General features: G+C 51.2%; 1 protein-coding gene across 1 annotated transcript; it reads left to right on the plus strand.

Annotated features, from left to right (window-relative positions):
* Positions 1-481: 481 nt before the first annotated feature.
* Positions 482-24064, plus strand: map7b (microtubule-associated protein 7b). Its single transcript, XM_084699494.1, has 19 exons — positions 482-580; positions 10011-10211; positions 10400-10474; positions 11572-11735; positions 12582-12699; positions 13759-13872; positions 14258-14353; positions 15773-15889; positions 17193-17323; positions 19079-19218; positions 19412-19650; positions 19799-19949; positions 20046-20217; positions 20410-20514; positions 20615-20665; positions 20748-20781; positions 20929-21070; positions 21242-21408; positions 21759-24064. The coding sequence occupies exons 1-19, from the start codon at positions 535-537 to the stop codon at positions 21767-21769; spliced, it is 2274 nt and encodes a 757-aa protein (XP_084555620.1). The 5' UTR covers positions 482-534; the 3' UTR covers positions 21770-24064.
* Positions 24065-24077: the final 13 nt, after the last annotated feature.

Here is a 24077-nt window from a genome sequence, read left to right on the forward strand (position 1 = left end):
ATGATCAGTGACCTATGCACTTTTGTAAAGCTCTCTCTTGGAAGTCGCTTTGGATAAAAGTGTTGTAAATGTAAATGTAAATGTAAAATCAATATTTGTCCGTTGACCAATGCAAAGTATGTCACCCATTTTCAGCAATAACCTGCATTCACAAGACACCAGTAGATGTCAGTATATACTTTATTTTAACCACTTGATCTGCTCATCCTATAGTATCAGGACATCCAAACATCAGCCTTAGTTTTGGTTTCATTTAGACATTTTTAATATATACATAGGATTACTGTACAATAATACAGAGCCTCTTCAAAACATTGACAATCTAAGAAATGCTATAATAACGAGAGAGAGAGAGAGAGAGAGACAGAGAGAGAGATGAAGAGAGAGAGAGAAAGAGAGGAAAACATATATAGAGAGAGAATGTGTGATTGTGTTGTCCCCCACCTGTCCGCGAGGGGGGACATTTTCCCTGTACCCGGTTACCATACGTGTCTCAGTTGCGCGATTAATCCCTCTCAGCTGACGTCAGGAGAAATGGCGGACCAGGATGGCAACGACGCATCTCCGGCCGAGTCCCAAGGTGAGCACTTCTCGACATCAAAGTTTACTTTAGAACTTTGCGTTAAAAGTGTAAACTAAGATTAAGTGTCATAACTTACGACAAGCCTTCAGTTTTTCAACACTGGCGTTTTAGTTTGGACGGGAATTAAAGCGATTGGAAGCAGCTCTGGCCGGTCACGGGAATGGGATTAACTATCAACCTGATAGTCTCTGAGTCAGTTGATGAAACTAATTGTGGCTTTTCTGTTCTTTATCTCTATATTTCCCTGAATATTCTGTGTTTTGAGATGTGGGTAGCCTGTTAGTCTACCTGTTGAGCGTGAACAGCTCTTAACACAATTCCCGAGAATTCCCAGCGCGCTTGACAGGTGAATTCTTGATGATCTGATGCGAGAGGAAAGACGGAAATAATTATGAGGTGACAGGTGTTACGTGTCTGTCATTTGACATAGTCCTATTTTGAATCCAAATGACATAAATGTGTGTATTGATGTGGCCGTAACAAAAGTGAACATTGAAAATGAAATTTGTAGTTTGAGTTGAAACAATCCCCGTTTTGCATATTCCATATCATTTCTGTGCAGACTATGGGCCTAGCGGAGATTGTCACCCACCTGTGTAACTAACCTATCTTCAATTTAATCCGATTTTTTATACACATGTGCAACTGTAAAATACAGTTAATTTTATGATTGAAAGGCTGTTTCACGGTTGTTCTTAGTTGTGAGGAGTGGTGAATGGTCCACTGTGTGGAGGGTGTGTGTGTGGTTAAAGAGTAAGTGTAGGGTTACAGCGCTACCCTGTGCTGCAGGGGGACAAAGATCAGATTGCTAACCCTTATGAACTAAAGGTGTGTGTGTCTTATATGCAAATAGTATAGCAGGGAAGATAAATACAACAACAATAAGCATTTACGATTATCCTTAAAAAAAAAGAAGAAGCAATATGTGCGCACACACACACACACACACACACACACCAGTAGAATGTCTTGAACTTTCAAGTCACAGTACAACACTGACCTGTACACAGTCTTATCACATATCCCACACATTACACCCCCTCAATCAGTGTAAAGCCTAAGTGGGCCACCTTACGCAAAGAGTCTTGATAAAAATAGACATTGGCAAGTTTATGAAGGTTAACAGGCACGTTTAGATGATCAAATTCAAAGACTACTGTAAACTAGAACTGTTTCTGAGCCAAAATGGCTGCCAGCTAGTGCAGTGCCTTTAAGCTCTGCTTGGCTGCAGTCAAACATCCCGGAACCCACCATGGCTGCAACTGCACATATTGTTTGATCTCTGTGTTTAGGTTGGTGCATCTGGAGATACATGTCAACAGAGAGTGTGTATGTTGTTGTACTTTTATAGTGTGAGTGAGAGAGTGAGTGAGTGAGAGTGAGAGAAAGAGTCAATAGGTCTGATCCATAACTCAGCCACTCTTGTCATTGTGCCAAATCAAACTTGAGACCTCAGCAATATCTCCATAAGTATCCTCCCACTCCATCTCTCCCTCTCTCTTTCCATCTCTCCCTCTCTCTTTCTAGCTCTCCCTCAGTCACTCTCTCAGGTGACCGTGTTGCGGCAGCACAAAAGCAGCATCAGCAGCTGTGTGTGTGTGTGTGTGTGCGTGTGCGTGTGCACACTTCTGTATGTCCACTACAGTAGTCTGTACCATGTCCATAGGTCTGGTTCAATGCCCTCTACCCTGTAGCAGAGCCCTTTCCTAAAGACTACTTCAAGTAGCCAATGACAGAGAAAGACCCCACGTACAAAGAGGAAACACAAATGAGCCACTGGCCCTTTAAATGGATTGAAGGAATGGCATATACAGAACGTACAGACGGCACACTAACTCTCCTCACTGTTGGCTGCATGTGCGCAATATAGAAGTAGTCAGGTTGGTGCACTGGGGGCCATCCTCCTTTCTCCTCTCTCCCTCCTTCAATCATCCTGCCATCACATTTATCCCTCCCTCTCCGACCATCACTTTTTTTCTTTCCCGGTGCGCTCCTCTGCGTGCTGTCGTCGTCACGGAAACCATTTACCGGAACCGGCTCACCTTCCCCCCCCCGGTTGAGCCGCACTTAATATTTCAGCAGCCTCGCCGTCGGTTCGATCCTGTGTGTGTGTGTGTGTGTGTGTGTGTGTCAAGCAGACCTAGAGAGAGATGGTTGTCTGGACAGCAACATCGCCTGAAGGGAATCTGAGGAGTTCAGAGCGGAAAGAGGAGTTCTGTTCATCTCTTCGTATCTAGTCCTGTGGATTAAGTTCGGTCTTCTAAGCCTGGCTGGACGCTAAAATCTCTTCCTAGGACTTCTTTTCACCCTCTCTTTTCATTTAACTCTCTCTCTCTCTCTCTCTCTCTCTCTCTCTCTCTCTCTCTCTCTCTCTCTCCTACCCACTCTCTCCCTCTGTTGCTCTCTCCTGACACTGCCGTCGCAGGCTGTTACTGGGTGAATGTGGGCACAGTGAACCGCTGTCCTCCTCTCCCCCCCCCCCCCTTTTCTCTTTGTGTCCATCTGTCTCGCTGTGTCGTCCCTCCACCCTGTCCTCCGTCCATCGCTCTCCTCTCCCTCGTCTGGGGGCGCGGTGCTAGCGTGCTAGCAAGCCCACAAGCCCGCAAGGATGCCCGCGGGCTCCCTGAAAGGTGAGGCGGGGGGAGGAGGAGGAGGAGGAGGGGGGCGCGGGCGCAAGGAGACGCTGAGGAAGGGGGACAGCCGCTCGGCCATCCCGGCCCTCTTCACCATCTCTGAGGAAGAGGAGGGACAGAGACGGAGGGCCGCCCGCAGGACTAAGAAGAAGTCAGGTACTGACGGAGATGGAGGGGCCGAAGGACTGCGGTCGAATGGGGGCAGAGAGGGCCGGTGGAGGGGTAGGAAGAGGGGGCAGAGGGATAGAGAGAGGTCGGGGCACGCTGAGGTGTTGGTGAGGTGTCGTGGAACTATGCCGTTATTTCTAGAATGATTCCGTTTTTTTGCTGGAGTGGTTTAACACAGACGCCGTACAGTTGCCAGGTCAGCCAGTCATCACGTTATCTGCCAGGCAGGTGCTTAGGAGAGCCAGGGATGTGTGTGTGTGTGTGTGTGTGTGTGTCACATGGGGCAGAGAGCTTCAACACAGTGTTTGTCTGTGTATTTCTGTGTGTCACTGTATCTGTGTGTAGGGAGACGCATGTATTCTAAGAGGAGAAGGGGGATTTGGAGAGAGAGAGAGAGAGAGAGAGAGAGAGAGCATGGGAGATACATAAACAAAGTAGAGACATTCCTCTACTCTCCCATTCTCTGTCAGTCACAACACTAGGGTATGACAGAACATTGAGCGACAGTGACCTCACAGGAAGGCTGACTGCTACCAAACAACAGGCTAGTGATGACGGGCGCCTCTCTTTCCTCCGGGTGGAGTGTGTGTGTGTGTGTATGTGGATGTGTTGACGGATACAGGGCTACTACAACATTTCTCGCTAGGCTGACAGACTGACCTCCCAGTCCTGTCTGGTTGGTTGCTGATGGCCGCGCAACAACTTCGGTAGCTCACCTCTCTCTTTCTTTCTGCTGCATTGTTGTGTGTGTGTGCCCCTCCTCTTGTTTGCTCTTTGGGAGTGACCTGTTAGCCCCTCCCACTATAAACACGGATGCCTCACAGGTCTGACAGCGTAGCAGGCCTGCATGCTTCTGATTGGCAGCAGGTCACCTGTGTGTGTGTGTGTGTGCTGAAATCAGCTGACTGTGCAAGAGATGGCAGGGGCAGCAGTAGAAGAACAGCTATGTAGTCACTCTGCAGTGCCAAAAGACAATGTACTTGCACGTGCAAGGGTTATTCTCAATGGCAGCTCTGCAACCTGCCCTGTGTGTGCCTGCATGCATGTTTGTGTGTGTGTGTGTGTGTGTGTGTGAGAGAGAGAGAGCGAGAGAGAGGGAGAGTGTGTGTGACGTCCTTGTGTTTGCACATAGTCCTGCCCTTGGTAAGATAACATTGTACAGTAGTTGCAGTGGACACTTGGCTGTTTGCACTGGTCTCTCAGCTCTGCTGGTCATGCCGTGCGTGTTGACAGGACCCATCCCACATGGGGTCTGCCAGCTCCCTCTGGACGCTTCACTCGTTGGCCAAGTCGTGTGGAAGGAAGTTGGAAACTGAGGCTGAGAGTAAGGCTGGGGCTGAGGCTGGGGCAGAGGTTAGATGGGGGCTGGGGCTGGGGCAGAGGTTAGATGGGGCTGGGGCTGGGGTTGGTTCTGGTTCTGGGGCTGGGGCAGAGGTTAGATGGGGGCTGGGGCTGGGGTTAGACGGGGGCTGGGGCTGGGGCTGGGGTTGGTTCTGGTTCTGGGGCTGGGGCAGAGGTTAGATGGGGGCTGGGGCTGGGGCAGAGGTTAGATGGGGCTGGGGCTGGGGTTAGACGGGGGCTGGGGCTGGTTCTGGTTCTGGTTCTGGGGCTGGGGCAGAGGTTAGATGGGGCTGGGGTTAGACGGGGGCTGGGGCTGGGGCTGGTTCTGGTTCTGGGGCTGGGGCAGAGGTTAGATGGGGCTGGGGCTGGGGTTAGACGGGGGCTGGGGCTGGTTCTGGTTCTGGGGCTGGGGCAGAGGTTAGATGGGGGCTGGGACTGGTAGGAAGCCCTCGATGCTTCTCATACTCGGTGGAGCACTCTGGGGATCCTGCTGTAATGAGCACTTTAGACATGAATAATACAGGTGGAGAGAGAGAGAGAGACCGGAGAAGGAGACCGAGTTAAGATACCTCTTTTTTTCCGGCAAGGTCTTTATGATAGGGATGGTGATGACTGTCATGACATAAAAACCTTCTTCACAAATTTTGGGTCTACAGCTTTATATTTACAACAAGAAAAGTTAACCCCAGACAGTATCGTGCCTCAATAATCTGTTATGGTATATTTTCATACTTGACACAGAAATGCAGATCCACATTACTTAACCAAACTGTAGCATTCTCCATACTGTTGCATTCTCCAATAACTTCTTTCTCTCATCATGGGAATGCAGCATTAAGACAAATGAGCCTTTCCTCCAGTGTGGATCACCCACTCTACTCTGGCTTATGCCCAGACCAGAGTGCCTGTCATGGGGCTGAGAAGGGCCTTTACCTTGGCCTCGCTGGCTGGAGCTTAGCGTTAGCTTAGCATTAGCGGCGGCTAATCCTCTCAGGGCGCGGAGGCACACCCCTCCAACCCCCAGCCCTGGGAGAGCAGAGCCCTCACTAATCACTGACCATTTAATCTGACCAGCAACGGAGGGAGTAGAGGGGATAGGACACACACACACACAGCAGAGGGAGTGAGGGTAAGATTAAGCAGTCTCTCGCACGTAGGAAGGGGGTGTGTGTTCTTGGAGTGGGGCCACAGCTTGGCAAGCACGCAGAGTCAGTTCCAGACAACAGCAGTGACACCCTCCATATCTTTCTCTGTGGCCTCTTCTTGGTTTCGTACTTTTTGCACTGGATGCAGCAGATTGGAGAAATCACTTGTTTTCCGTGGCTCTGGAGTTTTCCTTTATTTCTGTTCTGGCTTCCTTCCTGCCGGCTGGCTGGATTTGGGATCTGGGTATTCCTCCTTGGGATGTAGTCGGACGGAGGGAGGGCTCCTTTTGAAGCTCCCATCTCAGTGGGGGGGAGGCGGACGTGGAGCCAGGGCAGGGGGGGTCCCATCCTGGGGCTGGTCCCCCTGGAATGATGAGCCAGACTCCAGGTAACCACAAAAATGATCCTCCCTTCTCCTTTACCTCCTTCCAACTAACATCGGCAACATTATTCCGACTGGCCTTTTGTCTTTTTGGCAGGTCTGGGTGAGGGGGAAGTTCTGGGTTAACGTCGGGGGCAGGTCTGGGTGAAGTAGGGGGCAGGTCTGGGTGAAGTAGGGGGCAGGTCTGGGTGAAGTAGGGGGCAGGTCTGAGGGCTCCAGGCAGTGAAGGGTAAACTCTTCCACACGCAGCAGGCCAGCAGTGCAGGTTCGAGCAGAAGACACAGATCTGTGCACCAAAGAGCAGGGAAAGTTGCCTGGCTCTCCCAGGCTCTGTTTTTGACAGACGGGATCTGAAGAGGGGGGGGGGGGGGCAGGAGTCTAAGCTCCTTTTGGGGGGTTTTGCTGCTCGAGCTGGGCCGATAGGTGGGGGGCTGGCACAGGGAAGAGCCTTTTGAAGCATGTGAAGCGATTTGAAACCCCTCAGGATTACTGGTGGAGCAGGGAAGGTGGGAGAGAGGGGGAGAGAGGGAGAGGGGGAGAGCGTAGGACCGAGGGGAAGCCCGGTGAATCTGCTCAAGCTCATGGTGGGGACATTGGACCTCTCACCCCTGCAGCGAGAGGAGGAGGAGGGGTAGAGTTGGACCTGGGACCCTGGATACATATGGCGGCTCCTCCCCCCTCCCCCTGTAGAGCACAGAGGGGTCCACAGTAGGACGGCAGAAACATCCAGAAAGTATTATCCCCAAATGACCCAATTTTTTTTTGATCCGAGAAGATGGTCATTTAGCTTAGTCTTGTCAAAATGGCAGTCAGACCATTCTCTGTGTGTGCGTCTGCCATTTGGACACGTTCCCAGTGTGTGTCACAGAAAGTGACGGCGACCTGTGTTCGCGTAACAAAGCTATGACCTGTATCTCCATATCCTTTCCTTGCCACAATGTGACCTATGACCCCGGGTGACTACTCAGTTCAGAGTTCAGGCTGGCTCTGAAACCACAGCTCTCAAGCCAGAACCAAGAGGGTGTATTGGGGGTGGAGGGTGTTTCTGACTTGACAGGTTTTAATTTCCTCTCCTCTGCTGGACTGCACATTCTCTTCAAAGGAAGGGGACATTTCTGCTAATGTCAGAACATTAGCAATGTAAGCCTGTGACTCTGGAACGTGGCTATTTGTGCCAAACTGGGTTAAGGAGGGTTTAGCAGCATATCCTCTGGTCAGCCATAACACTGAATGATCCAACACGACACTACAGATGTGTGTATCAACCGACTGCACCGTAAAATCAGCCCGATACAGTGTGTGTGCTTGATGTGTGTGTGTGTGTGTGTGTGTGTGAGACAGAGAGAGTTTCAGATGTTTCGATGCTGGTAGCCTTCCCAGTAGCTCTGTGGAAGTGCAGTCATTTCTCCTGCCAATGTTAGCCTTTCCAAGAGCGCCAGTCCTCAAAGATCTTTATTCATGGAATCTATCAGTCTATTCTTCATTAAGTAGTCCCCCTCCCCACACACACACACACACACAGACACAGACTACTAGCATAATCACTGTCTGGTTGCTAGGCATCTCTGTGGGGGAGGACTAACTGATCTTGAGAATGACTTCTTCTGCATGTATGTGTGTGCATGTCAAGGTGTGTTTGTGTGTTCAGTTCAATAAACCTATGTAGGCCCAGTCCACCCTAGCACTGTTGCCTAGCCCTGCCTAAATGATTCTAGCCTAGCGTAGCGTAGCGTAGCCTAGCCTAGCCTAGCCTAGCCTAGCCTAGCCCAGCCCAGCCTCACCAGCGTGACAGCATCTGTTGCATAAGCAGGTACAACAGAGAGACAATCAGGACAGTCAGTACAGTAGACACACAAAAGAGACTATAGAATAGCGTCTGACATACAATACATCTGGATGTATGATGTCACCCAGCTAGCGTGGCTGAAAGGGAGCTAGAAGGGCCCATTGTGTTCAATACGGACCAGGACGATAACCAACCTGGGATGGTGGGAGGGGGGGTAACTTATCATGGTTGGTGTAACCCTAACCCTTAGTGTTGTCAAGATCATGTAAACCAACAATTTCATTTTTTGGAAGATGGAAGGTCCATAAAGAACCTGACACTGGCTTTGGTTAAGCAACGGAGCCATTAAGACCATGTGAATACTGTTAAGAAAGGAGACGGAAATTGACAGTGGTATCTGTCCCTGACTGGTTCAGGGAGTCAAATCTATCTGGGTTTCTGAGCCCAAACTGGGTCACAGAGGTTTATTTCGGCTCTGTTTTCTGGGACAGCGTTGTCCCTTTGGTGCCTCAAGACTGGATCTCTGGGTCTCTGGCTCCGAGGCAGCCTGGCGGCCATCTTGGATGTTTTGTGTGGTAATCAGAGCTGTCGGCCGCGTGCCTGGGGGAAAACGCAGCCTCATGGTCCACTGCCAGTCCCTTTTCCACACCGGGCGGGTGGGGGGGGTGGGGTGGTGGTGGTGCTGAGTCATCGCTCTGTTGGGATTGGGTCGTTCATCAATCGATGCTGTGGGAGGGGAGAGAGCAGCCTGAGAGGGCCGCTGTTTTGGTATTGTCATGTCACACACACACACACACACTCTCAGCCCTGCTCACTGTCTATCTCAGTCACTCATCACACATGTAGATGTTTGGGTAAAGTCCAAGTTTGTGTGTGTGTGTCTATGTTTTAGGGTGTTGTAAATGACTATTGATCTGTGTCTAAAGAGACAAACACCCCGAGCGTGGAGTGGGCTGTTTTGGAACACTATGTCAATAAAGTTTTCAGATGGTTGCATTGCTGGCTTTCCCAGCCATCTGACAGCTCATTAGCATAAGCATTGTAAACGGATGACCCATCAGTCTGGCCCAGTCAGTCTGAAGACTTACAGAGCAGAACAAGTTGCCTGATAGGGTCCTTTTTTGTACATAAATAACAAAAACTACAAGCCTCCAAAGAAAGTCGATTGAAATGACCACCACATGAACTCAACCGTTGCACAAACAAGGCGTCTTCTGTTCCCTTCTCTATTTCATGGGCACATCAAACACATTTACAGGCTAACAAAGTCAGTGAAGTCAGTGGTGTGTCTGTGTGTGTCTGTGTGTGTGTGTGTGTGTGTGTGTGTGTGTGTGTGGGGGGGGGGGGCTGGTGTGTGGACTTTACCGCCTGTCCTCTCTACAGCACACAGGTTACCACCTGGAGTCCATGGAGGGATTTATGAAGCAATCAGGACCAGAGAGAGGGGAGTGTGTGTTTGTTTAGTGTGTGAGGATAAAGGGCTGTTTGGACGCCGGTTGGGTTTATGGTGCATTCTGAGTCCACAGACCATTAAGACCCCATCAAAGGAGTGTTCAGCCCCTCTCCCCTGCTGGGCCCCCCCAAAAAAGCTTGATTTTGAATTATATTCAGACCGAACTATGACGAACCCTTCCAACAACACCTTGCTCTCGTTGAAGGCACCTCTGATCTTGGGATATTGATGTCTCTGCTCTCTCCCTCTCTTTATTCCACTATCCTCCCTCCCTACCTTTCCTACCTGTTTCTCCTTAACCACCTTCTCTCTCCTTCCCACCATCTCTCTCCTTCCCACCCACCCACCCACCCTCTCTCTCGCTCTCTCTCTCTCTCCTACCCTCTCTCTCCTTCCCACCCTCTCTCTCTCTCCTACCCTCTCTCTCCTTCCCACCCTCTCTCCCTCCCTCTCTCTCTTTCCCACCCTCTCTCTCCCACCCTCTCCCTCCCTCCCTCCTTCTCTCCCCCTCTCCCTCAGGCTCGGACACGCTGCCCAGATCGGAGGAGGGGAGAGCAGCCGTGTCACCGTTGAGTCGGCCCAGCTCCTCAGGGTCCGCGCCGGGCCACAGCCCCTCCTTCAGCACCACCCCCACCCCCACCCTGACCCCCACCCCCACTCTGACCATCAGCCCCACTCTGACCACCACCAGCCCCAGCAACAATGCTGCCTCCAGACCAGGTACAACATGACAACAAGACACCATCAGACTCGGTGACAATGCAAGTCTTCTCGGGTCGTCTGTGGACCGATCCAGACCCAGTCGGCCATTTTGAATTGTCATGCTGTATGACACATGGGTCGTGCTCCTACTGAGACTGTGAAATCGAGTGTGTTTGGTTGTCCTGAACGTTGGTTTTGCGCTGCAGAGCCGTTGGTCCACAAGATCGACGAGAGGCAGAGACTGGCACGGGAACGCCGCGAGGAGAGGGAGAAACAGATCGGTGTGTATCCTGTCTGTCTGTCTGTCTGTTTGTCTGTCTCTCTCTGTCTGTCTGTCTGTCTGTCTGTCTGTCTGTCTGTCTGTCTCTCTCTCTCTCTCTGTCTGTCTGACTCACTCTGTCTGTCACTCACTCACTCACTCACTCAGTCACAGTCTCTCCATCTGTCCACCTGTGCTTGTATGAGTACTCATTCCCCTTTCCACCAAGGCAGTGATGCTGGTTCAGAGCCAGTGCTGACATACAGTGACATCATGACATGGCTCTCAGCTCTTACAAAGTTCACAAGTTGACCCAACTGAGAACCGGAATAGCAACAACCCAGAACCAGAACTAGGTTTGTGTTGGTGGAAAGGGGGTATCATTAGACTTAAACCAGCTCCCTTTATACAGATGCTAGTATGAGTTGCAGTTCCCACTTACACTCCCTCCCTTCCTCTGTCTCTTTCCCCCCTCTCTGTCTCTCTCTCCTGTTGCATGACTAAGTGAATGTGGCATGTTGCCGTGGTGAAGAGTCTGTGCCCCTGGCCGTTATATAAACAGTCAGAGCCCCTGTTGCCATGGTGCCCAGGTTGCATAAGAGGTCAGGGGTAGGAGAAGAGGGGTGTATGTGTGTTCCCGAACTTGGGACAATCATGAAGGAGATTTACGGATGAAGTTAGCTGCAGATTGAGTGTGTGTGTGTGTGTGTCTGTGCAGGCATTGTGTGTGTGTGTCTGTGCAGGCATTGTGTGTGTGTGCGTGGTGCGTTATATTCCCATTAGTGTTTCTACCTCTAGTGGAGGGATTTGTGTGAGAGCTAAAGCCGAGTCACATGACCCACAGCTGACCAACCGGAGTTTAAGCTGTGTGTGTGTGTGTGAGAGAGAGAGAGAGAGAGAGAGAGAGAGAGAGAGAGAGAGAGAGAGAGAGAGAGAGAATACACACACATCCAGTCTGCCTCTAACTATCAGGATTTTTACACAGTTAATGAATGTCCTTTTGTTTTAGACTCAGGCACATGTGTTTGTCTGGGGTAATTGGATGGGGGCATGAAGTGTTAATGTAAAGGTGTGTGTGTATGCGTATGCGTGTGTCTCTCTGTGTGTGTGTGTGTCCAGCTGCGCGGGAGTCCCAGTGGCAGGAGAGGGAGGAGCGGGCCAGACAGTACTATGAGAAACACCTGGAGGAGCGGAGGAGGAGGCTGGAGGAGCAGAGGGGGAAGGAGGAGAGGAGACGCATCGCTGTGGAGGAGAAGCGACGACAGACACTCGAGCAGGAGAGGGTGGGGCGCACACACACACACACACGCGCACACGCACACAGATGTTTGGGTTGAAACCCTGCCACTCCCTTGTCTCAGCTCCACTGTACAGTAGCAGGGCTGCCAACTTTTCAAAAAACCTTGGAGTGAGATTTGGTGGGGCCAACCAAACTTTTGCCGCGTACAAACACATTTTGTTTAAGAGCATAAATACTCAAGCATACACTCAATAAATATACTGAATAAATGCTCATTTGAAACCAATCCAATGCGTGTGTCTCACATCCAGTGCGTGAGAGTTGGAAGCCCTGCAGTAGTATGATAGATGGATCGGATTAGTGAGTACTAGTCAATCCAAACACTGCAACATTCCTAACACCTGCTTGGAGTTTGGACCTGAGCGTGTCAACCTGGTGGCTCCTTGGTGCTGGGCGGTAATTCATTACACACAGAACAGGAATACCTGCCTGCAGATAGCGAAGAAAATACCTGGAATTCATTGATATATATTTTTAATGTGTATATGTACAATAATGTCTAGGAAAGTCTTCTCATGACAATCAGAATGAAGACTATGATTTCCTGACATAGTGTAGGTATAATTTGGGATTCTCAAGAATAATCGATAATGAATTTGTTTTGAGATTAGTTCCAGTACCAGGCATCATCTGTGTGTACATGACTTAGCTTCAGCGGGTTGACATGACTGATAACTGTCTTTGAAGTGATGTTCTGGCGGTGTGGGTTGTCTCCTAACGGCTGATTTTGAATTGAATAAACACAAACAGACTGTCCCCCAGACCTATGTCAATAGTCCCTGTTGTTAATGTGTAGTTGTGATGTTGTTGTTGTTGTGTGTTTATGCAGGCCCGCCATGAGGCCGTGATGCGCCGCACCATAGAGAGGAGCCAGAGAGCCAAGCAGAAGCCCAACCGCTGGTCCTGGGGCGGGCCGCTGCAAGCTAACGCACCCAGCACACCTGGGGGTAAACACACACACACACACACCAACATACCTGAGGGGAAAACACACACACACACACCAACATACCTGAGGGGGAAACACATACACACACACCAACATACCTGGGGGTAAACACACACACACACACACCAACATACCTGAGGGTAAACACACAAACATACACATGCCTGGGGGGAAACACACACACACACTTTTCTGTTCAGATGTTGTTCTTGGCTTCCTGCCTTGCTAAAGTGCCAATGACAGGTTTAACTGATTTTCTTTTAGCCTTCTCTTTCTATTCTCGTGTGTGCGCGTGCGTCGTGTGTTCGAATAGTCAGCCGCATCCTGCTACTGTATGCTGACTCATACCCTGATCTGGCTCTCTCCACCCCCTCCCTCTCTCTTTCTCTCTATCTCTCTCTCGTTGTTGTTTTTTTTTTCTCCCCCTCACGGTCCAGGTTTTGTTGAGTCGGCTTTCCTCTATCCGCTCGACCTAGCCGGGCTGGAGCACCACCTCCAGGGTGCTTTCAGTGTCTATCGCAGATACGGCTTGAGCACCCAATGTGAATATACACCTTCAGCTAGCGTTAGCGAGCTAGCCTTAGCAAGCTAGCTAGAGTACTGTGTGTCAACACCGGCCTGGTGCGTTAGCATGTTAGCAAACGTAGGCCTGTCCAAATGGCACTGTTAGCAGTAGCCCTTAACAGCAGAGAGTGTGATTTTGTGTTTTGCGCATGTTACCCTCAGAGGACAAGTATGGTAGATGGAGAACGTGTATTGCCTATCGCCCCACCCTTTGGTTTGGGACAGGTGCACTCTCCTCAGAGCTAGCCATGTCTTACTACTAGCGATGTAACGCTAGTCCGTCCATGACTAACCCTAACTGACTAGTAGTTTGTAGAGTAGTACTATTTCTTTCTTTCTCTTTTCTCTCTCTCTCTCCCCCTCTCTCTCTCTCTCTCTCTCTCTCTCTCTCTCTCTCTCTCACCCACTCTCTCTTTTTCACACACACGCTCTCTCTCTCTTTCTCTATCTCTCTCATGGTGTACGGGCTTATTTATCTTTGTGTGTTTTTTAGATGCTGACAGGAGGTCAGTGTCGACCATGAACCTGTCCAAGCATGTGGACCCAATCATAACCAAACGCCTCTCCTACTCCTCCGCCACTCTCCTGCACTCGCCAGACCATCGAGGTAAACACACACGCACATACACAGACACACACACACACACAGACAGAAGCAAGTCAAACCAAAGTCAAACTTCACATTGATATTCTGCTGAAAGACACACATGGTGATAGATCGTGTCTGTCCTTGCCTTTTAACTTCTTCCGTTTTCTTCTTGAATCCGAGTAAAGTCGGTCCCACATGGCCTCCTCATGTGATGTTCGATGTTGTGATCATGTGGTAATGACATAAACTGTCCGTACATGAATGGGTTCTCGTTCGGGAACGCTGTCCCCATTCCATGTGCAGTAGCGAGGTGGTGGTGGTGTGGTCGTGTGCATGCTGTGTCTGAGTCATTTGATTTAAGCTGCTCCTGAAGTTCATCCTGCCGTTTGTCGTTGCCCCACAGCCTTACGGAAGCGGACGGCGTCTTCCCCCCTCGTTAGCAAACCTCAGTCTAAGCCCCGCCCATCCTGGGGCAAGCCCAGCCACGCCAGAACCACAGGTGTTTCTGGGAGACCAGGGTCACATCTCCCCTGTGTGACACACACACGCACACCCCCACACGCGCTGCAGTGTCAATACAACATGGGCTGGAGTCTATTGAGGACGGGGGGGAGTCAGGGGAGCTGAGGCCTGGTTGTGCCGGTAGATGGAGGCGGTACCTTCCAGGAAGCTACACAGCTGCAGCCGCGTTGGCAGGGATGGTACCACGTGAACACGCCGAGTGACACTTGTCAGTCACGTTCTGTTGATGTGTTTGTGTGTGACGTCTCATAACTGTACAGTATGGAAGAGGGGGCGTTTCCTCCCCAGTCCTGACCCCTTTCAGTAATCCCACCATGGCAGGATAATCTTTTTGTTTTGCTGGAAGCGGTCTGCTGTTGATCTGCCAGGTCTGCAGACGGGTAGAGGAGAGTAGAGGGCAAAGAGGGTCACTTCAACTGTCTGCTACACACACACACACACACACACACACCCAAGGGACACAACACACACACGCACATGCACACAGTGTCGAACACACGTAGCGACCCACATGTACTCGGAGGAGTCCGGCCTCGTTCCATTCCCCAGCCTGGGAGGCTGTCTGGGTGCTCAGGTCCCCATGACGAGGACCCATCCCCTCGCAAATAGATTCCAGCCCAGGTGTATCTGCCCCTCTCCCCCCCCCCCCCCCAAAGCTCACTTGCTCCAAACGGCTTGGTTTTCGACCCCTGACTGCGCACGCTTGTCGGACGGGGCTCTCTCTGAACGAGACGCCGCGGCCGATCGATCAATGACCCGGCCCCTCATTCAGAGAGGCTCGGACGGCTCCGTGTGATCAGAGGTCTGCCTCGCTCCAACCTGACCCCTGGAACACAGCCAGTTTCAGTGTTGACGCAAGCAAGTGCGCTGGGACCCGCTCGCCGAGCCTTCTGCATGAACCTGCTTCCTCGCTCATGCATAGCCCTCTCCACCCTTTGGTAACCTATCCAGTATCTCCATTTACTCATCAGTTCTGTGGAAATGAGGGTCGAGGCTAATGGTGTTTTCGGCTACCCACACCCTGCATGTATCTGGCGGGCTGACCGGGGGGTGGCACAAGCAGGGAGCTCGCTTCGACCTCGTTGTCCTCCATGTTGTTTTCGGGATCGGTGGTTGGGTGGTTTGTTTATTTGTGCTCTGTGCTTTCCCTTTGCATGTGGAACCTCTTTTCTCCCTGTTGGGGGCGCATGCTGATGACCTCACTGCAAGTGCGACACTAACACACAGCTGGGGTGGGGAAACACCGTCCTAACACACCTCCCGGCTGCTTCACTCGGTTGTCATGGTTACTGTGTTAATCCACAGGGTTTGTTTGCTGTGTTCGGGCAATGTCACTGTCCAGCTTTTTGTCTATCTGTGCTAATTGTGTGTGTGTGTGTGTGTGTTGGGGTGTCAGGTCAGCGTCGTATGCCATTGAGCCCCTGGGAGAACACAGTGGTCAACCGCCTGCAGCAGCCCACACACTCCTACCTGGCCCGCAGTCGCAGCGCCATGAGTCTGTCTGGAGACGCAGGTAACACACACACACACACACACACACTACTCCACAGAAACACACCTCACCGACTCTGACACAAACAGAGTTTCATCCTCACTGAGGCCTGTTGACCGTTTCAGAGCTTAATCACACGAGGTCAGACTCCAGAGCTTTAGCCTGTCTGAGACTCTCACCAGCCTGTTGCTGGCACTGGCCACCCCCACACACAGGTCCAATGAGCCACTCTTTCAGAGAGGTTTCCCCCATTGGCACCCTGCCCTGTCTCACTGTTACTACAGCAACTGTGTGTGTGTGTGTGTGTGTGTGTGTATGGTGCCACATTGAAGCTGCAGTATTGTCAGATGGTCTCTCCTCTCTTCTCTCTCCTCTGTGTTCTCTGTGCTGTGTAACAGTGTCTCTCTGAGGTAGATTGGGTGCCCAACATTTGACTGAATTGTTGTCTGGCAACTAAGCCAATTAGCAGAGGGAGAGTTTCTGTCGCTCTGTAACATTGAGGTTCATTCGTATTCTGTCCTTATACGCCTAGTCTCTGTTTTGACATGCGTACACACACACACACACACACACACACAGCTGCAGAAACTCTCACACGCAATGTACTGTGTGTGGAATCCCTCGTCTTAGTCTTTCTAGCGGTTTGGGGTTTGCTGTGTCGCATGCTAAGTCTTCCTGACTCTAACTCTGTCACTCTTTCTTTCTGGTCTGGGCCTTACTCTTGGTGATTGATATGATGAGTCTGAGGTCGATAATCCTGATCATGTCTGAGAAGTAGGAACCATCCATCACTGGACCTTGTTGTAGGGGGGGGGGACCACTTAATAGTGACACCCTATTCAAAGCCCCACTTAAACGTTAATAGAATAATTCGGCGATTTTAGAAGTATATTTATACCCACAATGTTATCTAGTGGACTACTTTATTATGAGTGCACAGTGTTAGCTTGACTCAGTTTAACTCCAAATCCAGATATAATATCTACCATATTGATCGTCCGTATTGTAAGTCCAGTGATGGCTGCAGTGTCCTGACCAGCTGGAATTTGACACCAAAGCTCCTAACAATCGTTCTATTTCTCTCTGATTCTCTCTCTCTCCTTCCCTCCTTCTCGGCCCGCCTCTCCTCGCCTCTCCTCCTCATCGCCTCCTCCTTTCCTCCCTCCATCCTTTCCCCTCGACCCAATCCATCACACCTTAACCCCAAAAAACACCCCACCGCCTGTCCGTCCATGTTGGTTCCCCCGCCCTCCCTGGTGGGGTCCTGACCGTGTCACTGTAGCCCTGCCTGTTTGTCCTCGCTCAGCCTCCTGCCACCCCACAGGCTCCATGTCCTTCAGGGCCATCCAGGCCCAGCCCCTCCAGCCCCCGCTGCCGCTGTGCCGGAGCCAGGAGCGCGGCCTCCCCAAGGACGCCCCCGTCCGCCGCAGGACCACCGGAGTCCCCGACGCCGGGGTGAGTTGGGCCCCCCCCCCCCCCTGATGTCGTCGGGGCGGAAGCCTGCGTGCTGCTCGTGTGTTGAGGAAGTGTTTGGGTGGTGGATGTGTAGAGAGCAGAGAGGTGGATGTGTAGAGAGCAGAGAGGTGGATGTGTAGAGAGCAGAGAGGTGGATGTGTAGAGAGCAGAGAGGTGGATGTGTAGAGAGCAGAGAGGTGGATGTGTAGAGAGCAGAGAGGTGGATGTGTAGAGAGCAGAGAGGTGGATGTGTAGAGAGCAGAGAGGTGGATGTGTAGAGAGCAGAGAGGTGGATGTGTAGAGAGCAGAGAGGTGCATGTGTAGAGAGCATAGAAGTGGATGTGTAGAGAGCAGAGAGGTGGATGTGTAGAGAGCAGAGAGGTGGATGTGTAGAGAGCAGAGAGGTGGATGTGTAGAGAGCAGAGAGGTGGATGTGTAGAGAGCAGAGAGGTGGATGTGTAGAGAGCAGAGAGGTGGATGTGTAGAGAGCAGAGAGGTGGATGTGTAGAGAGCAGAGAGGTGCATGTGTAGAGAGCATAGAAGTGGATGTGTAGAGAGCAGAGAGGTGGATGTGTAGAGAGCAGAGAGGTGGATGTGTAGAGAGCAGAGAGGTGGATGTGTAGAGAGCAGAGAGGTGGATGTGTAGAGAGCAGAGAGGTGGATGTGTAGAGAGCAGAGAGGTGGATGTGTAGAGAGCAGAGAGGTGGATGTGTAGAGAGCAGAGAGGTGGATGTGTAGAGAGCAGAGAGGTGGATGTGTAGAGAGCAGAGAGGTGGATGTGTAGAGAGCAGAGAGGTGGATGTGTAGAGAGCAGAGAGGTGGATGTGTAGAGAGCAGAGAGGTGGATGTGTAGAGAGCAGAGAGGTGGATGTGTAGAGAGCAGAGAGGTGGATGTGTAGAGAGCAGAGAGGTGGATGTGTAGAGAGCAGAGAGGTGGATGTGTAGAGAGCAGAGAGGTGGATGTGTAGAGAGCAGAGAGGTGGATGTGTAGAGAGCAGAGAAGTGGATGTGTAGAGAGCAGAGAGGTGGATGTGTAGAGAGCAGAGAGGTGGATGTGTAAAGAGCAGAGAGGTGGATGTGTAGAGAGCAGAGGTGGATGTGTAGAGAGCAGAGGTGGATGTGTAGAGAGCAGAGAGGTGGATGTGTAGAGAGCAGAGGTGGATGTGTAGAGAGCAGAGAGGTGGATGTGTAGAGAGCAGAGAGGTGGATGTGTAGAGAGCAGAGAGGTGGATGTGTAGAGAGCAGAGGTGGATGTGTAGAGAGCAGAGAGGTGGATGTGTAGAGAGCAGAGAGGTGGATGTGTAGAAGGCAGAGAGATGGGCTGTGTTTGGAGTGTATATGTGTGTGTGTGAGAGCTGAAATCCATAGCAGTCAGACACAATAGATCAGTGTGTGTTTGTCAGTCCAGTCTGAATAACACAGACTGTACCCGGTGTCCCATCTGTCTGCATGTGTGTGTGTGAGAGACAGATTATGTCATTAAGGACTTACAGAGCCAAACCCACTGTCCTGTATCTCCTACACACACACAGTCTATACCCCCAAATAATGGGTTTACTGTAATGCCATTCTGTTTTGGTGTATGTTTTGGTGGAGAGGAGAAGTGTCCTGTTGTTATTGGCTATTTGTGGCTGTTCCGCGATCTCTTTCTGACACCTCCCCGCCTCTGTCTCGGCCCGTTTCTCCCTCTCTATACCCCCCTCTGTAACTCTCTCTCTCTCTTCCTCTCACTGTCTCTCGCTCTCCGGTTGACAGAAGAAGGACCGGGACTTTGTCAGGAAGTCCTGGAGCAACCTCTCCCTCCCATTGGCTCCCACTCTGAGCTTGCCCCTGAAAAAGAGATCCCAGTCGCCAGGCAACCTGCAGAGCAAGGTCACAGCGCCCTCACCTGGCAGGTAGGAAAAAGAGGACAAAAATGGCATTTCGTACATTTTTGGAGTCCCATGTTGTGGTCCACTAATATCAAGAGGACTGTCGGTGGAGTTGGTCAATGAACATCAGCAACAGTTATTGACAATACCCCCGCCCACCTATCAACCATATATAAATTCTTGTCCATCACCCCCCCCCCCCCCTCCTTCTCTCCAGACCCCCCCAGAAGTCCTCGGGGCGCCCCCCTACACCCAAACAGCTCAAGTCTCCAGGCGGAGAGGACCCGGGGAACCTGCGCCCCAGGGCCCCCCCAGACAGCCCCCAGGACCCGCCTGCTTCTGAAGGGGGCCAGCAGGAGCTCCAGAGCCCCCCTCCTCCCGGCCATGGCCCTGCCCAGCCCCGGCCACCCACCCTGGGCCAGAACAAAGCCAGCTCCGACTCCTCTGCAGCCGGCGGTGAGTTAGCATGGCACTAGCAGCTTTGGGAGGGGGGAACTTGACTTTCACTCACTTCACTTGACGTTCACTCAGTACAGCGCCTCACCTCAGCATCTCTCGGCCATACACGTGAAATGTCAAGGGTGGTTCTGTGTGTGTCCTGTAGAGTGTGTGGGCAGCCCTCCGGCCCACAAGCCCTCCGCAGGGACCACGGACGCGGAGGAGGCCACCCGGATCCTGGCAGAGAAGCGGAGGCAGGCCCGCGAGCAGAGGGAGCGGGAGGAGGAGGAGCGCAGACTGCAGGAGGAAGCCCAGAGGTGAGCTGGGCTCCTGGCTCTCGTCTGTCTGAGCGACCCGCCTCTCCGTCTCTGTCTGTCTGTCTGCCACACCTGTCTGTCTGTGTCTGTGTTCAGACTGGCCAAGGAGGAGATGGCTCGCCGCAAGGCCGAGGAGCGGGCGAGGAGAGAGGAGGGGGCTCAGCGGCAGGCGGAGGAGGAGAAGAAGAGGAGGGAGGAGGAGGAGAGACGAGCGGAGGAGGAGAGAGCCCAGCAGGAGAAAGAGGAGGCGGACAGACATCAGAAACAGGTCAGAGGGATGGAGAAGCCTGCACACACACACACACACACACACACACTGTAGGGGTGTACGTCTTGAGCGTGAAGCAGCAAGTATTGCTGTTATTCAAAATCTCACATTTTGGGCGCGTGTTTCACTGTGTGTGTGTGTTTGAATGTGTGTCTGTGTCATTACGTGTGTATGGATGTGTGTGTGTGTCAGAGGGAGGAGGAGGAGTCTCGTCAGAGAGAGGAGGCCGAGCGACTGAGGCAGGAGAGAGAGAAACACTTCCAGAAGGAGGAGGCTGAGCGCCTGGAGAGGAAGAAGGTAACGCACACACACACACACACACACACGTACACACACACACTCTTTTAGGGGCCCGCTGTCTGGTCTGAATTCACCCCACTCTCTCTCCAACACACAGCGCCTGGAGGAGATCATGAAGAGAACACGCCGCTCAGACCCGGCAGAGAAGGTACACGCACACACACACACACATCATTACACTGGTCATGTACATTGTTAAAGCCTTGTTCTGTCTCTTCCTCCCTCACTAGAAGACCGCCCCACACAGGAATGGAGAGAGCGCAGGTAATTGGCTGTTAGATGGTGAACATGTAGGCGTAAACGATTGAGTAAGGCACCAGCTGTGGTGTAGCAGCCTGAGGCGAGGCCCGAGGCGTTTGCTGAACAAATAAAGTTCTTTGTTGAGCAATAAAGTTCTTTGCGTGCCTCCAGCATCGACGCCTGACTCCCCGGGTCCCTCGGTGGCGGTGGGGGGCGTGGCCGGACCAGGGCACGGTGAGCGGAACGGCCACAGCTCCTCCCAGCCTGCCCCCTCGCCGGGCAGCGTGCCTGTGCTGACCTCTGGTGACAGCAGGTGAGGCTGCAGGGAGACATGGGGGGGGGGGGGGGCAGAGGACCGGGATCTGGATGTTAGCAGAGCAACCAACTGGGACTCATCCACCCCCTTTGCATCTCTCACGTTCTCTCCTCCTCCTTCTCCTCCCCCCCCCCTCTCTCTCTCTCCCCCTCCCTCCCTCCGCTCCAGGGAGAACGGGCAGTTTGAGGAGGTGATTGAGCTCCATCCTGAACCCAGCCTCTCACATCCTGATGAAGGGGAGGAGGAGGAGCGTAGTCCAGTCATAGCCTTCCATGAGAACGGTCTCCTGAAGCCTCTGAGTGGAGTCGACGATGTATCAACACAACAGAGAGCAGGTCAGGCATCTGTCTGAAGGCTTACAGACAGGTTTACAGTATCAAGTCAGACAGACAGGTTTACAATATCAAGGCAGACAGACAGGTTTACAGTATCAAGTCAGACAGACAGGTTTACAATATCAAGGCAGACAGACAGGTTTACAGTATCAATGCAGACACACAGGTTTACAGTATACAAATATACAGACGATATACAGTATTATGGTTTTAATGCTTAGGTGGTGCGTGTGATATGCTATTATATAATAAAAGTTGAGGATCCAGGATGGACGGTATAAAGACATGTGTGCAGTACACAGACTCATTGATTCCTTCATGTTCTTTTATGTTTCTTCCTGGATGCCCAGATGTGGTCTGACTGCCCTGGACAAGGAGAGCACGGTGGACAACTGAGGGGAGCAAGAGAGAGAGAGAGAGACGGAGGAGGGAAGAGAGCGATGAGGGAGCAGAGAGAGAGAGAGAGAGAGAGGTGGAGCAAGAAGGTAGGCCCAGACGGAGGAGAACGAGGAGAACTGGGGGAAGATGAACGCCCACACAGGGAGAATATCTCGTCCTGGACTCTTCACGAAACATCCCAAAGCCCGTCACCTCCAAAGAACTCTCCAGACATTTCAGACACGCTTTTCCAAGTTGTTGTCTTACAGTGGTAACCAGACCATCACTCTCTTTCTCGCTTAACACCAATGGCGTGCTGTGTGTGCCCCAGTGGCTCTTTCAGTCCCCCGCCCCCCCCTTCCTCTTGAAAGGAATGTCTCGAGACCCCAGGACCCAGTGGCGGTCCGTACCATTGTGAGACTGTCACGGGGGTTTCTACTGGTGGGTACTAACCATACCTGTACATTGAGATCAGCTGTAAAGTCCTCTAATATTATACTTGAAGAATTCCTCGTTGCTGTAGAGGTAGAGTTGGAGGCGTGACCCAACTTAGACGGGGAGGGGTCGTGGGGAGAGGTTTTGATGTATCATTTAAGTTAAACAAAAGAAAATATTCCTTATTCGTCTTTCTGTAAACTAAGAATAGTGTGTACACTACTGAGGACCTTGTTTAGTTTTATAATTATTGCTATAAATATGAAATGTAATTTCATTCTACCCCCCCTCTAATTTTTTCGTTTCATTTGTCGGACTTAGCTTTAAGATCTGAGACTGGTCTTCCCTTCTGTACGCCAACGTTTCTTCGTGAGATTGATTGAATACTATTTTGAATGACACCCCTGTTGTTGATGCACACATGTGAGCTGACCAATCAGCAGGCTTAGATGACCTTGGCGATTTTCAAACTGTCTTCCATTGGGCGACGTTCTACCTTAGGAACAAAAAGCAGGAAGGAGAGCGATCCGGGATGTGTATCAAATTATTCATTGACCAGTCAAAATCAACACAAATTCTAAAATGGCCTGATCCTAGTACAGACCCTGGGTGTTTGGAAACGAGGGTTTAGTGGAGTTAATGCTGCTACAAATGTTCCTTTGCCTTATCAGATCAGAGGGGCCGATCACATGACACAGAGGTCGACTTCATCCCACACACAGCCAGGCAGTGCTACCAGGCAGATATGTATTCCCTACATGAGTTTGACACGCACACACAGACCTATGCTTAAGTGGCTGCTGTCTCTTCTATTTGATTGGTCAGATAGAATAGATGGGCGAGGCCAGCTCCTGATCGGGATCTGTGATTGGACACCCGTCATGTCACGGGCCTGTGCTCATCATGAAGGGTGTGGGGGACAGGTGGAGTGTTGCGAAAGGGAGATGGGATGCAGCTGGACTTTGTGCGCCGTGTGATCGACCCCTCAGCGACTATTCTATGAAGAGATTGAAGTTCTAAAACAGATCCTAGGTTCCACCCAGAGAGGACACAATGGCGTGCTGTGCTTTCATCTCCGGCCTGGCCTGTAGCTGCTGTACTCTCCATCACTTGGTTCTCAAAGCTTTGCACTTAAAGGTTCCCAGTTCTGGTGGGAACCCTCTCGACTTCAGCCGGACCAGACATGGAATGGACTTCAAAGATCCATCCATGGTCACATGGTCTACAGTAAATGTACATTTTTGTCCACGACATGGAACAAGAATGGAGAGCCTTTCAGCCTTAGTGCTGTAATGAGGGCAATATTAGCATAAACCTACTATCTGGGTTAAATAAAAAATGTTATAAATACATAGATATGTGTATATTTTAATAAGACTACAAAGCTTTGAAAACTAACAGCCCTATTCTGACATGGATAGAGGTCTGACACTAAGATGGGTTCTGTCCTATACCAAGAAGCTAAAACACAGCGGTTCCACTAGAGCAGTGTTTCTCAACCCTGGTCCTCAGGGACCCCCTGTCCTGCTTGTTTTAGATGTTTCCCAGATCCAACACACCTGATTCAAATGCATGTTCGTTACCAGGCTTCTACAGAGCTAGACAACGACTCTTTTATTTGAATCAGGTGTGTTGGAGCAGGGAAACATCTAAAACATGCAGGACAGGGGGTCCTTGAGGACAGGTTTGAGAACCACTGCACTAGAGGTTAAGACAGGAACCTTCATTTGTCTTTGATGGATTTAACAGTTCTTCTAACCAGGGACACGTTGTCGAACAATACATTTACCAGTGGTTCCACCTGTATCGCATGTCAATAAAGAATTCAAATTTTGTCCGGAAATGGTATGGTCCTT

Source organism: Hypomesus nipponensis, chromosome 6 (genome assembly GCF_054491055.1).
Source record: "Hypomesus nipponensis isolate SF chromosome 6, ASM5449105v1, whole genome shotgun sequence".
NCBI classification, from domain to species: Eukaryota; Metazoa; Chordata; class Actinopteri; order Osmeriformes; family Osmeridae; genus Hypomesus; species Hypomesus nipponensis.

Coding starts and splice junctions, on each gene's coding strand:
- map7b (XM_084699494.1), top strand. CDS start 535: ATGGCGGACCAGGATGGCAACGACGCATCTCCGGCCGAGTCCCAAG. Junction 10,475..11,571: donor GGAGAGGGAGAAACAGATCG/GTGTGTATCCTG, acceptor GTGTGTGTCCAG/CTGCGCGGGAGTCCCAGTGG. Junction 19,950..20,045: donor CTGCAGGAGGAAGCCCAGAG/GTGAGCTGGGCT, acceptor GTCTGTGTTCAG/ACTGGCCAAGGAGGAGATGG.